This window comes from Rhagoletis zephyria, unplaced genomic scaffold (genome assembly GCF_001687245.7).
Source record: "Rhagoletis zephyria isolate East Lansing unplaced genomic scaffold, Rhagoletis_zephyria_1.1 Rzeph_scaffold_07868, whole genome shotgun sequence".
NCBI lineage: Eukaryota > Metazoa > Arthropoda > Insecta > Diptera > Tephritidae > Rhagoletis > Rhagoletis zephyria.
The window spans coordinates 1-15,731 of NW_016164950.1; the positions used below are offsets into that span (position 1 = coordinate 1).

At 39.0% G+C, this 15,731-nt stretch overlaps 1 protein-coding gene across 1 annotated transcript; it reads left to right on the forward strand.

Annotated features, from left to right (window-relative positions):
• The first annotated feature begins 13,530 nt into the window (after positions 1-13,530).
• Positions 13,531-14,589, forward strand: LOC108374581 (uncharacterized). The gene is made up of 2 exons (XM_017630559.1): positions 13,531-14,365; positions 14,419-14,589. Exon 1 carries the CDS (start codon positions 13,630-13,632, stop codon positions 14,326-14,328), a length of 699 nt encoding a protein of 232 aa, XP_017486048.1. The 5' UTR covers positions 13,531-13,629; the 3' UTR covers positions 14,329-14,365; positions 14,419-14,589.
• The last annotated feature ends 1,142 nt before the right edge of the window (positions 14,590-15,731 follow it).

Sequence of the window (15,731 nt, forward strand, 5' to 3'; positions counted from 1 at the left end):
GGGTAATTAAAATTACTTATTAATTACCCTAAGCAGGAATCTGCTACTTGGCTGGCGGTAAACGCCGAAGAGTTCTAAATATTAAAACTTATTCTATATATTTTTTTTTTATTTATTTATTTATTTATTTATTACGGCTCAAAGCCTAATTCAAAATACAATTTACACTATCCTATCTTATAGGTAAAGTTTTACAAAATTCATATAATTTTGCCTTAAAAACTAAGATTTCATTGCAGTTTTTAATTTCCAATGGGAGCTCGTTGTAGCCTTTTAGGCCTTTGTAGAAAATATTTTGCTTATCTATTTCTGTTCGAAACAATGGCAATTTGAAATTATGTCTATTCCTAGTATTTATATTGTGTGTTTGCTCCACTAAAACTACGTTGTTACTTAAACACTCAGGTACATTTCCATGTTTTATATTAAATATCAACTTCATGGTGTGAAAGTAAATTTTTTGTTTGACACTCAACCAGTTCAACTTTTTTAACATATCACCCATTCTAGCATCTCTACGTTTTTTAAGAATAAACCTCATGCATCTGTTTTGAAGCTTTTGTAGTTTATCAATTTCTTTGTCTGCTATTATGAATAGGATCGATGGGCAATACACAAAGTGTGGTTCAATGACCGATTTATAAATAATTATTTTATATTTTTCTTGTATATACTTGGTAGTTCTCTGCACAACCCCAATCTTTTTCGCGACTTTCTCCACTATGTAGTTTATATGTTCTTCAAATTTAAGTTTGTTATCAATTATAATTCCTAAATATTTTATGCTATTAACTTTTTGTATGCTTTCATTATTTATTTTTAGCCCACTTAAGTCTTCATCATTAATATTTTTCCTAGTTATCACCATATATTTCGTTTTATTTATGTTAAGCTTTAGCCTATTCGCGCATAGCCATGTGTATAAGTTATTAAGATCATTTTGCATTTTTGTTACCGCAGTAGTAATATTATCATCACTGATCATAAGTAATGCATCATCTGCAAATAGTTTGATCTCACAGTCTTGTATTACATTTATTATATCATTTATATATATGAGGAACAGTATTGGTGCTAGCACCGAGCCTTGTGGTAAGCCTATGGGCACTTCCAATTCGTCCGATATCGCTGTTTTTATAACTGTTCGCTGTTTCCTATGCTTTAAATAACTGCGAAACCACGCAAGCTCTATGTCTTTAATACCGATTTGTTGAAGCTTTTTGATAAGTATTTCCCTGTCTACCGTTTCGAAGGCTCTTTTAAGTATTTTTTTACCATTACATAACTTCGTTCCTTTGGTTTGAATTAATTTTCCTCTGATAATAATGTATTCAGCGGCAGAGGATTGCAAAACGTCCTTACTTATTGATAGCAGCTTATAATTGAATGAACCAATTGCATCCGTTCCTTTGGTTTGAATTAATTTTCCTCTGGTAATAATGTATTCCTTCGTGTTGTCCACCGCATTATATTGTTATTTGTTGCGTTGGTGTTTTTTTTTTTTTAAATTATCCAGGATCTGCTGAAAATAAAGCAGACTGGCAGGATCAAGCTAGTCTGCTGAAAATAAAGCAGACTGGCAGGATCAAGCTAGTCTGCTGAAAATAAAGCCTCCTGGCAGGATCACCATAACGAATGTTTTATTATTAAATAAAACGCGTTTTGTTTTTAGCTGCGACTTAGCATGTCGCATAACAAAATCTGTGTTGTTCTTTATTGGAATCATCTTATTTATACTCTAACATCTTATGTACTACTTATTTACTACAATACATATTTACTTAAAATTCTTACTGACTGAATCTCTCGCTTGCACATATGAGCATGCATTCATATGTGCCTAGCTCAAAGCATAGCTCAGTGAAGTCACCAACACACACACACCCATTTCTAATGTGGAGCTACAAGCAATGTATCCACAGACATATCTACATGTACCAAGCATGAAGGTGCTAGCAGCGCAGTCGTACATATTTACATACATAGAGCTAGCGCATGCACCAGATATAGCTTGTGCCGCTTGTGTGTTTAGCGTGTGAAAATAACAAAGTAAGGAATTTGTTTATGCTGCAAAAATACATAACACAGGCGTGTGGCTTTGTTGTTGTTAGTGACTTATTCTGATATACTACACTGGCATACGCAGCAGGTGTAGATTTCAGGCCCTGGGTTCGACTCTATGCCAGCCCTGAGCAGAAGGGTGCGGAGAAGGTCTAGCCCTAGGATCGAGCAACGTTTGATGGATTTCGCCGACCTAAACGGGGTTAGATCGCCGAAACAACAGCCCTTGGTCGGGTAAAACCCGAGTCATTCCGGTACGTACAACCGGCTGTCGTGGGAACGTCAAAGGATGGTCGCACCCGCTGGTGTTCCGTGGGGTGTACTTCAGATCCGGTATGCTCCTGGTTGACTGCAGGGACGAGAGAACAGCAACCTGGCTGGTGAAGAAAGCACCGGCACTTGAGGGCTGGAAGGGACCCGAGATGTGCACAAAGAGGGGGATGACATCCCTCCAGTGCATAACATCACGGTGTTCCTGCCAAGGAGCGCGGACAAATCGGCGGAGTTTGCGTTGGGGCTACTAAAAGCGCAGAATGAGGGCATCCACATTTCTGCGTGGAGGGTAGTGTCCAGCTCCGTAGAGGAGAACGGGCTCAGACTATTGCTGGGCATAGATGAGGAATCGTACGTCAGCATCAAGAGGGCTGGCTTCAACCTAAATTATAGGTTCAGTTTCGTCACGGTGAGGCCGTGGCGACAAAAGGCGACAGGTAGCAAGGAGTCGGAGTCGCAGGAGACCCCAATCGAGGCGGCTGCCGACTCCTCCGCTGCCCAGACGACCCAGTCAACNCCTTACCGGCGGAACAACCACCCCTCGCACAGCCACCCCTCAGTCAGCTACCCATCACTCAGACAGCAACTCCCGCAAGCACGTCCGAGCCAGCCACCACCACCAAGTCAGCGGAAGACGTGCCATCCACGCAGGAGTTTCTATCAGGCATCGACTTAAGGCGACTTGCGCTCGATAGGAGAAGCGAGAGCGAACTAGAGCTCTCCGATCTCGACGAGCCCCAACTATGATCACGGTCACTTGGCAGTAGCCCAGGTCAACCTGCATCATGCGGTGGCTGCTTCGGCGGTCATCTACAGCAGGTTCGCCACGGATGACCTGGGCATTCTACTGATCCAAGAGCCGTGGACCTACAGAGGCCAGGCTAGGGGCCTCAACCACAGCAACAACAAGGTAATTTGGGACCTCTCCTGCGCGAGGCCCAGAGCATGTGTAGTGCTTAAGAAGAACATTGATTACTTTTGCATTACAGTTTCTAACACAGGACTTGGTCGCAGTGCAGACGACGCTCTCGTTAAGTGGCACAAGCCTAGAGGTGGTGTTTGCCGCGGCCTATTTTCCGGGGGACAGCAACTACGCCCCTCCGCAAGAGGTACAGCAGCTAGTGGAATTCTGCAGNCACTGGGAGTAGAAGTCAAAGCAAGGCAGGCAAACAGGAACCCCAGGAAAACTGACTGGGCAAAGTACAGCGAGACTTTAGAGTCAAACCTAACTGGAATTAAGTCCAGGAGTAGGTACACTAACTGCATGAGCCTGCACCGTCAATGAGTTAAAAGGCGGTATTGCAGATGACTTTCACTCAAGCTGCCCGGAGACAAAACCAGGAGGGAAGGCGCAGCCCAACTGGTGGTCTCGAAAGATATCGGTGCTCAGAAAGGAGGTACGTAAACTATTCAATAGAGCAAAGCGCACAGGGCGCTGGGCTGAGTACTCAGCAAGTCTAACTAATTACAGTAAAGAAATCAGGAAGGCTAAACGCGACAGTTTCAGGAAGTTCTGTGAGGGCATCTCATCGACTAATTCAGCCGCCAGGCTGCACAAGGCCTTGGCAAGGGACCATACAGATACCAGACTAGCAATCCAGCTAGCCAATGGCACGTACTCAGGCAACGAAGAGGAAAGGGCACTTGCCCTGCTTTCGGCCCATTTCCCGGATGCCACTCCCACTTCGGGGGAGGCACCGTGCCGACGGACCAGGCCGTCCCCGGTGGACTGGAAGCTGGCTAGGAGTCTATTTACCCACCGATCAGTCTGCTGGGCGATGGACCCCTTCGATCGGTATAAATCCCCCGGGGTGGATGGCATCAGTCCAGTGTTGCTGAAGTAAGGCAAGGAGCTCCTACTTCCACACCTCGTGAACATCATGAGGGCTAGCCTAGCGCTCGCTCACATCCCTAAGGTGTGGCAAAGGGCTCGGGTTATTTTTACCCCGAAGATAGGAAAGAGAGATTATTCTCTAGCTCAGTCCTTCAGGCCAATAAGCCTTACCTCCTTTCTGCTTAAGGCGATGGAGAAGGTTATCGACCATGAAATCAGGAACAACACCCTTAAACAGGTGCCTTTACACCCCGACCAACATGCCTACAGAGTGGGCAGGTCTACGGACACCGCACTGTACACCCTATCTACGGAAGTACTAGATGCATTTGAGTGTGGGGAAACAGTACTCTGTGCCTTCATCGACATTGAGGGGGCGTTTGATAACACCTCTCATATCAGTGTCGACCGGGCACTNGAAAGACGCAATGCGCAGGCAACGATCTGCAGTTGGATAGCCAGGCTACTAAATTCAAGACTCGCTGAAACCGACGGGGACAGCGTGGTACAGCTTTAAACTACAAAAGGTTGCCCGCAGGGAGGAGTCTTATGCCCTCTCCTGTGGAGCTTAGTTGTGGACGAACTCCTACGGATTTTCACGGACAATGACATCCGCTGCCAAGGCTATGCGGATGACATTGTGATTATCGCCAGAGGAAAGTTCGTGAGCACTCTCTGTGATATAGTGCAAAGGGGACTAAACCTGGCAAGAGGCTGGTGCGTGGACATGGGCCTCAGCATCAACCCCTCTAAAACGGTTATCGTCCCTTTCACTAGAAGAAGAACGCTTCCAGGCATGAGGAACATTTCTTTGAATGGGGTCGCCATCAACGTCAGCACCGAAGTTAAATACCTGGGACTAACACTGGATTCTAAACTTCTATGGAAGGCACATGGTTAAACGAGCGACCCATGCCGTTTAACCGTCGCAACCATGAACTATTTTTAAAAATTGAGTAACTCTAGAATTGTTATCTATCTACATATTGTATCCTTTGCCTTTGAATTGTCTAGCGCAACTACCTACGTAATGTATCTTTTGCCTTTGAATTACCTAACTTGCAAAAACATTGTAATTAGTGAATACCATAAATTGTAAACTTTGAAATATTTTATGAATTTGCGTGGTTGGCAATGCGCGTAGGTAAAGCAGCGCGCAGCTGACGTTTTAGGTTGACAAATTGCCAACAGAAGAAAAAAAACTTATATACACACACAAATTTTTCCTCAACTGAGCCGAGCGGTCACAAAATTGTAAATTTGCAATCGTTTACAAAATCTTAAAAGTTTTCACTTAACCTCAAACATTCGCAGTAGTATATTGGAATCGCAGTGAACTTTGTAAATAAATAGACATTAGTTTTCGCAAAGAATAAAGTGCTTGTGTATTTCTTTTCGGAAAGTCTATGCCTATCGCAGCCCCCTTGCCGGTTCCGCGAAAAGTCCGCCACACCGCGTCCAATCCCAAATTTGCCAGTCGTAGTCCTCTGCGCTGCCAGCCGCACCTTGTATCAGGAGCATTGCAGTAGAGACTTTCGCGTGAACTTACAGTCGCTCTAATCCAGCGTAGTGAGCCGCAAGTAACACCAACGCCAACTCAGGAGCATCGCCATCGATTCCACATCATCGCCGTCACCGTTTTACGTCGCCACCACCACCCGGATCTGTATCCACAACAACTAGCTGTCGTTTCCAGCGCCCACTGCAAAGCCAGCAGCGCGAAAATCCCCACACGCATCAAGCGTGTGCCTATCACATGTTGAGGCGGTCACTTTCAAAGCTACGAGGGCACTAATGGTATGCAAACGCCTGGCAGGGAAAACCTGGGGCTGTAGTCCCAAGATCCTGAGATGGATGTATACCATGATAGTTAGACCAATAGTCACCTATGGAGCAGTGGCTTGGGTCTCGAGAACCACTCTCACCACGGTGAGGCAATCCCTCACCAAGCTTCAACGTCTGGCATGTGTATGCATTACGGGGGCGATGCGCACATGTCCGACGGCAGCGCTGGAAGTGATGCTCGAGCTCGAGCCGCTGCACCTTACCATAGAACAGGCTGCAAAGCGAACTCTACTAAATTTCGCGAGAGAAGGCTTTGGCAGAGACAAAACCATATCATTAAGGAACAGAGACAAGCTAGGCTCCCAAGTTCCGTTAGCTTTACTCCTCAGAGACGATAGGCCTAAGGTGTTTAACTTTGACAGGAATTTCAAAATAGAGCTTTGCACCAAGTCGACTTGGAGCACCTCTCTCATGGAGAGGCTGATCCAATCGAGCTCGTTGCAATGGTACACAGACGGCTCGAAGACTCCGCAAGGCATTGGGGCTGGCGTCTACGGGCCGAGGCTACAGCTCTCGGTACCCATAGGGGCATACCCGAGTATCTTCCAGGCGGAGGTCTATGCCATCAGTCTGTGTGCAGAGATTAACCTACGTAAGAATTACCGTAACGAGAGAATTTTAATATTGAGCGACAGCCAGCTGGCACTCAAGGCCCTCTCATCATTTGAGGTCAAGTCGTCCTTGGTTCTTGAGTGCATCGATAGGCTCAACAACCTGGCGGAGCACAACGATATCCAATTAACTTGGGTACCAGGTCACATAGGAGTTGCGGGCAACGAGGAAGCGGACCGACTAGCTAGAATGGCGGCCGCCTCGTCCCCTATAGGGCCTGAGCCCTTCCTAGCGATTGGACCTAGCACAATCAAGGAAGAGCTGAAGAAAGAAAGGAACAGACTAAGGAAGCAACACTGGCGTAACACTACAGGTTTACGTCAAGCAAAACACCTACTGGGAGGCTACAACCTTACGAGGTACAGGGCAATTATCAATCTATCCAAAGGAAAACTAAGGATTATAACAGGTTTTCTGATGGATCACTGCAGACTGAGAGGCCACCTAAACAAGCTAGGGATCTGGTCAAACGACCTATGTCGTTTCTGCGACGTGACTGAGGAGACTCCCGTGCACCTGCTTAGCGAATGCGAGGCGGTCGCGAGAAGACGGGAGAGGTACCTGGGCCACTACTGGCCAAGTAACGAAGCAATACAATCGCTAATCCCTGGGGATCTCCTCAANGAATGCGAGGCGGTCGCGAGAAGACGGGAGAGGTACCTGGGCCACTACTGGCCAAGTGACGAAGCAATACAATCGCTAACCCCTGGGGATTTCCTCAATTTTTTGGGCTCTCTAGGATTAGATGAGGTACTGTAAACGGCTGAGGGCACAATAGACCTGTTGGTCGCAGTGCATACCTCTATTAATTATCTATCTATCTAATTATGTAGTAAATATTTGACGAAAATAACCATTAGGGGAATTCGCTCTTCTGTGTATTCGTTGTATGTTGTGTAATTGTAACTGCATGAGCGTGTGATTTGTTGTTGCTAGCGGTACATCAAATACACATGCAACAACAACAACCACACGCTCGACCAGTTACACTTACGCAGGATACAGCGAATATACAGAAGCGCGAATTCCACTATTATATTTTAGTTTTCATACATCTTCAATTTTACAGCAAAAAGGAAACATTTAAACGAATCTGGTGATGTCGTTGTTGCTGTGTATCTGCTGATGACTTTGTGGCTGTGAATCGATAATCGATTAATTACACTGCACAGCACTCGGCTGGGTATTAGACCAAACCAACTTTTTTAAGAGATTGAGTCATAAGTAAATAAAATTATAGTTTAAAAAACTAAAACCTCGCTATTGTAATTTTCATTCGTACTGTCATCAGATATTTAACTTGAGAATAGAAATCGCTGCATCTTTTAGGCGCATCAATATAACATAGTTACATCCCGAGCTGATAAAAGGGAGGTAAAAAAGTGATTTCGAGATATGGGCCTTCGGAGTTCGAAATTGGACCTTTGGTAAAAAATTATTTTTAATTATTGCACGTAAAAAGCAAAACAAGTAAAAATGCAGACGGGGTCCGCCTTTTACTCTTAGTACCAGGTTGACCGAGCTTTGCCCGGAGTGCATATACTTTTTAAAGTTTTTAAGATTTGGATAACTTTAAAAAAATATTTTGAAATTGAAAAAAAAAATTGGATTTCGATATCTAGTAAGTAAATTTCTTACTCTAAAATTTAGGCGGCAACCCCATTCCGAAATACGCTGGAATTAAAAGTACAAATCTTGAGCGTATATGTACTGTGTATACTTACAAAAAATTCTGATTGAAATTAACAAAATACAAATTTGATTTACATAGAAGCGTGGCAACGTTAATTAAAAAAATTTTTATTATGATGTTTTAATTAATTTGTAACTAATTTCGAATAGGTGGCAACCTTATACGAGTCTTCTCGGAGATAATGCCTATTCAGATAACCTTAAAATCGAAAACATTATCTGTGTAAAAAATTTAATCAAAATCGTTAGAGCCGTTTTCGAGAACCCTATGGATATATATATATCGTCGTTTAAAGTACAAAACCGCGTATCAGGAAAATGCAATACCGCGTATCAAGATAATGCAAAACCGCGTATGTGAGGTTGCATAAATTATTTTCTAGAGAGTAAAAACATTCATATTTCAAAACGATTCTCTTTTGTATAAAGAAATCGCATTTCAGGCTAGTATATTTCAGGACGAATGGATAAGGATTGAGCCAAGAGCTTGTGTGAGCAAATCCAATTTTTGGCAGCCAATGTCAGTTACGCGGTTTTGCAGAATGACGATACGCGGTTTTGTACTTTAAACGACGGTATATATACAAGAATTGCTCGTTTAATATAATTAAGATTTATATGGTATATAACTTTTTTTGTGAGAACTTATATTACAGGTGCTATAACGAGTCAAAGGTCAGATCTTCAAAAAATTAAAAACTTAATATTTCAGAAACTTTTGAACTGATTTTTAATAATAGATTCATATCGTTGTAATTGTGATTTAATCCCCTATGAAAATTTGTAGACTTCGTAGATAAAAATGTGAAAAAGGCACATTTAAAGGAAAAAATAGATTTTTTTTGTTTAAATACAAATAATTTTCACAAAAAAATTACTAACCGATGTTAAAAAACGTATCGTTGTAAAGCCGACTAAACCCTCTTTTTGTTCTGATATGCATATTTGTATGCTTCGAAGGCACATAAAAATATAATAACACCATGGTTTTTGATTTTTTATATAACAGGTTTTCATTTCATTTTATAAATGTATAAACATTAGTACAATAAGATATAATCTTTTATAGTACAACAAATTGCTGATTTAAATTAAATATAAAAAAAGACAAAAAAAAATCTTTTTTATTTAAGTAAAGTATTCAATTGTATTTCTAATTAGTAATTTTTTAGTTTAAAATATTTTTTATAAGAAAAAATTAGTATTTTTTCCTTTTAAATGTTTTTTCTCAAATTTTTAATCGCCTTTACAACGGTACCAATTGTTTAAAAATCGGTTGGCACTTTTTTGTTAGAAATATTTTTTTTTATAAAAAAAAAGTTTATTTTTTCCTTTAAATGCGGTTTTTCTTAAATTTTTATATACGAAGTATTCAAATATGCATATCAGAAGAAATGAGTTTGATTGCATTTACATGATACCAATTTTTTAAAAATTGGTTAGTATTTTTTTTATTTTTTTTGTTTTTTTTTTTTATACACAAAGTATACAAATATGCATATCAGAAGAAAGCGGGTTTAATTGCCTTTACAACGATACTACCGCTTTAAAAATCGGTTAGTGATTTTTTTGATTACAATATTTTTTTTAAGGTATTTTTTTTCTTTTAATGTGTTTTTTTCTCAAATTTTTATATGCGACGTATACAAATATGCATATCAGAAGAGAGGGAATTTAACCATATTTGCAACGATACAATTTTTTAAAAATCGGTTAGTTAGTTTTTTGTTTAAAATATTTTTTTTTATAAAAAAATGTATCTTTTCATTTAAACTGTGTTTTTTCTAAAATTTTTATATTCGAAGTATACAAATATGCACATCAAAAAAAGGAGGGTTAATCACCTTTACAATGATGTAAATTTTTTAAAAATCTGTTCAAAATTGTTTGAAATATAAGTAATCTAATTTTTCGAAGAAATAATACCCGGAAAAAAGTTGATTTTGCCGTACAGTGTTATATTTAAGTAGTTTCTTTCTCGTACGCAATGCGGTATCCCGCGTGTGCCCAAAATAGCCCAGAAATCATTCGTGTACTCAACAAAATGGGTAATACAGAGCGAAAATGGGAACGTATTGGATCGTAAGTGACTTCTTCTTCCTGCGCGAAACAGCCCGGACTTTTTCTCCGGGTAGAAATAGATAAAGTGTCAAAGTGCATATCATGTTGCCTGCATTTACTTGGTGCTTTTAAGGAATAGTGAATGGCCTGTTGATGTATTTTCTATCTTTATACTTAAAATCAAATTTGTGAAACCAAAATTAAATTTTCAAGTGTTTGCATTGAAATGACAAAAACAAAAACAACGTGAATCAGCTGTTTCTCAAATNATAAAGAAATCGCATTTCAGGCTAGTATATTTCAGGACGAATGGATAAGGATTGAGCCAAGAGCTTGTGTGAGCAAATCCAATTTTTGGCAGCCAATGTCAGTTACGCGGTTTTGCAGAATGACGATACGCGGTTTTGTACTTTAAACGACGGTATATATACAAGAATTGCTCGTTTAATATAATTAAGATTTATATGGTATATAACTTTTTTTGTGAGAACTTATATTACAGGTGCTATAACGAGTCAAAGGTCAGATCTTCAAAAAATTAAAAACTTAATATTTCAGAAACTTTTGAACTGATTTTTAATAATAGATTCATATCGTTGTAATTGTGATTTAATCCCCTATGAAAATTTGTAGACTTCGTAGATAAAAATGTGAAAAAGGCACATTTAAAGGAAAAAATAGATTTTTTTTGTTTAAATACAAATAATTTTCACAAAAAAATTACTAACCGATGTTAAAAAACGTATCGTTGTAAAGCCGACTAAACCCTCTTTTTGTTCTGATATGCATATTTGTATGCTTCGAAGGCACATAAAAATATAATAACACCATGGTTTTTGATTTTTTATATAACAGGTTTTCATTTCATTTTATAAATGTATAAACATTAGTACAATAAGATATAATCTTTTATAGTACAACAAATTGCTGATTTAAATTAAATATAAAAAAAGACAAAAAAAAATCTTTTTTATTTAAGTAAAGTATTCAATTGTATTTCTAATTAGTAATTTTTTAGTTTAAAATATTTTTTATAAGAAAAAATTAGTATTTTTTCCTTTTAAATGTTTTTTCTCAAATTTTTAATCGCCTTTACAACGGTACCAATTGTTTAAAAATCGGTTGGCACTTTTTTGTTAGAAATATTTTTTTTTATAAAAAAAAAGTTTATTTTTTCCTTTAAATGCGGTTTTTCTTAAATTTTTATATACGAAGTATTCAAATATGCATATCAGAAGAAATGAGTTTGATTGCATTTACATGATACCAATTTTTTAAAAATTGGTTAGTATTTTTTTTATTTTTTTTGTTTTTTTTTTTTATACACAAAGTATACAAATATGCATATCAGAAGAAAGCGGGTTTAATTGCCTTTACAACGATACTACCGCTTTAAAAATCGGTTAGTGATTTTTTTGATTACAATATTTTTTTTAAGGTATTTTTTTTCTTTTAATGTGTTTTTTTCTCAAATTTTTATATGCGACGTATACAAATATGCATATCAGAAGAGAGGGAATTTAACCATATTTGCAACGATACAATTTTTTAAAAATCGGTTAGTTAGTTTTTTGTTTAAAATATTTTTTTTTATAAAAAAATGTATCTTTTCATTTAAACTGTGTTTTTTCTAAAATTTTTATATTCGAAGTATACAAATATGCACATCAAAAAAAGGAGGGTTAATCACCTTTACAATGATGTAAATTTTTTAAAAATCTGTTCAAAATTGTTTGAAATATAAGTAATCTAATTTTTCGAAGAAATAATACCCGGAAAAAAGTTGATTTTGCCGTACAGTGTTATATTTAAGTAGTTTCTTTCTCGTACGCAATGCGGTATCCCGCGTGTGCCCAAAATAGCCCAGAAATCATTCGTGTACTCAACAAAATGGGTAATACAGAGCGAAAATGGGAACGTATTGGATCGTAAGTGACTTCTTCTTCCTGCGCGAAACAGCCCGGACTTTTTCTCCGGGTAGAAATAGATAAAGTGTCAAAGTGCATATCATGTTGCCTGCATTTACTTGGTGCTTTTAAGGAATAGTGAATGGCCTGTTGATGTATTTTCTATCTTTATACTTAAAATCAAATTTGTGAAACCAAAATTAAATTTTCAAGTGTTTGCATTGAAATGACAAAAACAAAAACAACGTGAATCAGCTGTTTCTCAAATTCTGGGCACGAAATGTGGTTTTTTGCGTTCCCTTTCCTCAACGTTTAAGACATTGTAATTTAAATAGTATTGTAGTAGTAGTCTGTACAGAGTGTAAGGTTTTTGTTCTAAGTGATAGATTAAGCATTATGTGGTTAGACCTTAAGTGATTTTGTGTTTCTATCGTAAGGCACAACTGTAAGAATTCTTGTTAGAAAATAACATAAAATAAAGATCACTTTGAATCGAATAGCGGAGCCGTGAAGTCATTGGTAACTTAAAACCGATCACACTTTAAAGTTGCAGTGAGTATATTTTGCTAAAACGTCGGGTAAGTGCACTTTTCAAACTTAGTGGTGCACATTTATGCAGTAAAACTTCGAGTACTGCACATCTACAATTTGGAGTACGTGTACATCTATGATCTTGGAGTACGTGCACATTTACATACTTGGAGCAGCTAAGTAAGAGGATATTTTCAAGACCAAAGGTGCGTGCATATTTCATCAAAAGTGGTCGTTAGACCCATTCCTACAAAAGAACAAAGTATGGAGTCCGAAGGAGTCAACTCTGAGAAGTACTCGCTTCTGCAATTGAAAAGCTGGTGCGCTGCTGTAGGTGTCAACGCAAGCGGTGCAAAGGCGTCGCTAGCTGCTAGACTGAAAGAACTATCGGCAGAAGCCCGAGGAATCTGCCCGGGCGAAGACAATGGTGCGGAAGATGGAGCGAGCAGTGGTAAAGAAAACGTTACGGAAAAAGAAAACGTTGCGGGCAAAGATATGGTTGAGCGGCAAAGGAATGACAAAGGTGCGTCAAAAGAAGTCAACAACGGTGCGTCAAAAGAGGTTATCAACGGTGCGTCAAAAGAGGTTAACAACGGCGACGATGTAGTGTTTGTACAAAGTGGCGTGGCTAGTGTACGTAGCGGTACATTTGGAGACCGTTTGGACAAAGACAATGAACAACGCAGCATAACGAGCCGAACCAATCTGTGTGTGAGCGAGACAACGTAGAGATGGAGCAGCTCAAGCTAGAGTTGGTGCAGAAAGAACTAGAAGTACTACAGTTAAAAAAAACGGTTGTTGGAAAAAGACCAAATGGCGGTCAGCACAAGCAAACAAAAAGACGCAAATAATGTTTTCGAGATGCTGAAGGAAATTATTCCGAAATACGAGGGTGGCGACGATTTTAACGCTTGGCAGAAGCAACTGCTTCACTACAGGGACGTATTTAACGTGGACGACGCTCCAATGGGCGTTGTTGTTCATTTAAAGTTGAGAGGTGCAGCCTTAGCTTGGTACAACGCAAAGACAACATTTCCAAAAAACACTGATGAGCTGTTGAAGGAAATGAAATCAGTGTTTGCATCATATGAAAACAAATTCGAGAAACGGCGAAAATTCGAAAAACGTATGTGGTCATCTGATGAAAGCTTCCCAAATTACTTCAACGACAAGTGCGTTCTTAGCAGTGGACTAAACCTTAGCGACGGCGAGTTAGCAGATTATTTAGTCGAAGGCATACCAGACAGGCAACTGCGTATCCAAGCCAAGCTACAAAATTGTTCAACGGCGAGCGAAGTTATTAGGGCATTTTGCTCGATTACACTACCACAACCACCGCCTAGAAAGGCAACAACAACAACTACTACTACTACAAACGTTCCAACGGGCGATAGGCTGAGATGCTATAACTGCAATTGTACGGGTCACTATGGCAAGGAGTGCCAAAAACCGAAACGGGAGGCCGGATCGTGCTTTGCATGCGGAGAGCAGGGATACTACGCACCTAACTGAAGCAGTATAAGAAGACGCCAGCAAAAAACACTTGTAAGTTATTTTAGTTTAAGTATCATAACCGAATCTAATACTGTAATGTTCGTAGAATGCCTAGTTGACTCCGGAAGCCCTATAAGTTTAATTAAACAAGCTTTGGTTCCAACAAGGGTGCAGATATTAGAAGTGCAGAGTTGCTACTATGGATTAAACAAATCATTTCTAAAAGTGTATGGAAAAATTAAAGTTTATGTTAAAGTTTTGAATAAACAAGTGTTAATTAAACTTCTGGTGGTTCCCAATGAGTCAATTGGTTATTCGGTGATACTAGGGAGGAACTTTATAAATGAGTGCGACGCAAAATTAAAAATTGGCAATATTGAATTTATGGATAAGACAGTAGAAGTAGACGTTGAAAACAATGTTAACAAAGTTGAGAAAGTGCATGAGGCTGAAGATAAAGACAAATTAGTGGTTTCAACTGGAAGTAAAATTTAACGAATTTGATAAAATGTATATTCCCGAAGACAAAGACAACGTGATGGTTACAAATGAAAGTAGCAAAGTTTGCGAAGTTGAGAAAATGTATAAGGCCGAAGATAATGACAAAGTAGTGGGAACAAATGAAAGTAGTGAAGTGTATGATGAGTTCGTTAGTCAAATTTTAGCAATAGATATAAGAAGCGATAATGATAAAACCGAAGAAACAGGTTACAAAATTGGTGAAGAAGTAGAATACAGCGATGGAAAACGTTTCCGTGATATTTTCAGTAGAACGTATGTTAACTCCAAACGACCGACTAGACCTATGGTAAGAAAGGAAATGCGATTAGTGCTAGAAATTGATAAGCCGTTCAGTTGTACCCCTAGAAGATTATCGTATAACGAGAAGCAAGAACTGCAGAAAATAATAGACGAATATTTAGCAAAGGATTACATACGGCCTAGTGAGTCAGAGTTTGTATCACCAATAGTATTGGTAAAGAAAAAAACAGGAGAATTACGGATGTGCGTTGATTACAGGAAGTTAAACAAAGTTACGTCAAAAGACAGTTACCCCATGCCACTTATAGATATGACTTACTAGACAGGCTAGTGAACAAAAGAATTTTCACCAAACTAGATCTTAAGAATGCATTTTGCAACGTTTTTATGAGCGAAGATTCTATAAAATACACCTCTTTTACGACGCCACTAGGGCAATATGAATTCCTCAGGATGCCGTTCGGGCTGAGAAATGCTCCAGCAACCTTTCAGAAATTGATTAATAAAATTTTCGCAGACATGATTCGAAGTGGGGAGGTTATCATATACCTCGACGACATCATGATCACAACGCAGAGTATTGAACAGCAGTTAGACATTTTACAGAAAGTTTTCATAAGGTTAGTGCAAAATAGTTTAGAGCTACGGTTAGACAAATG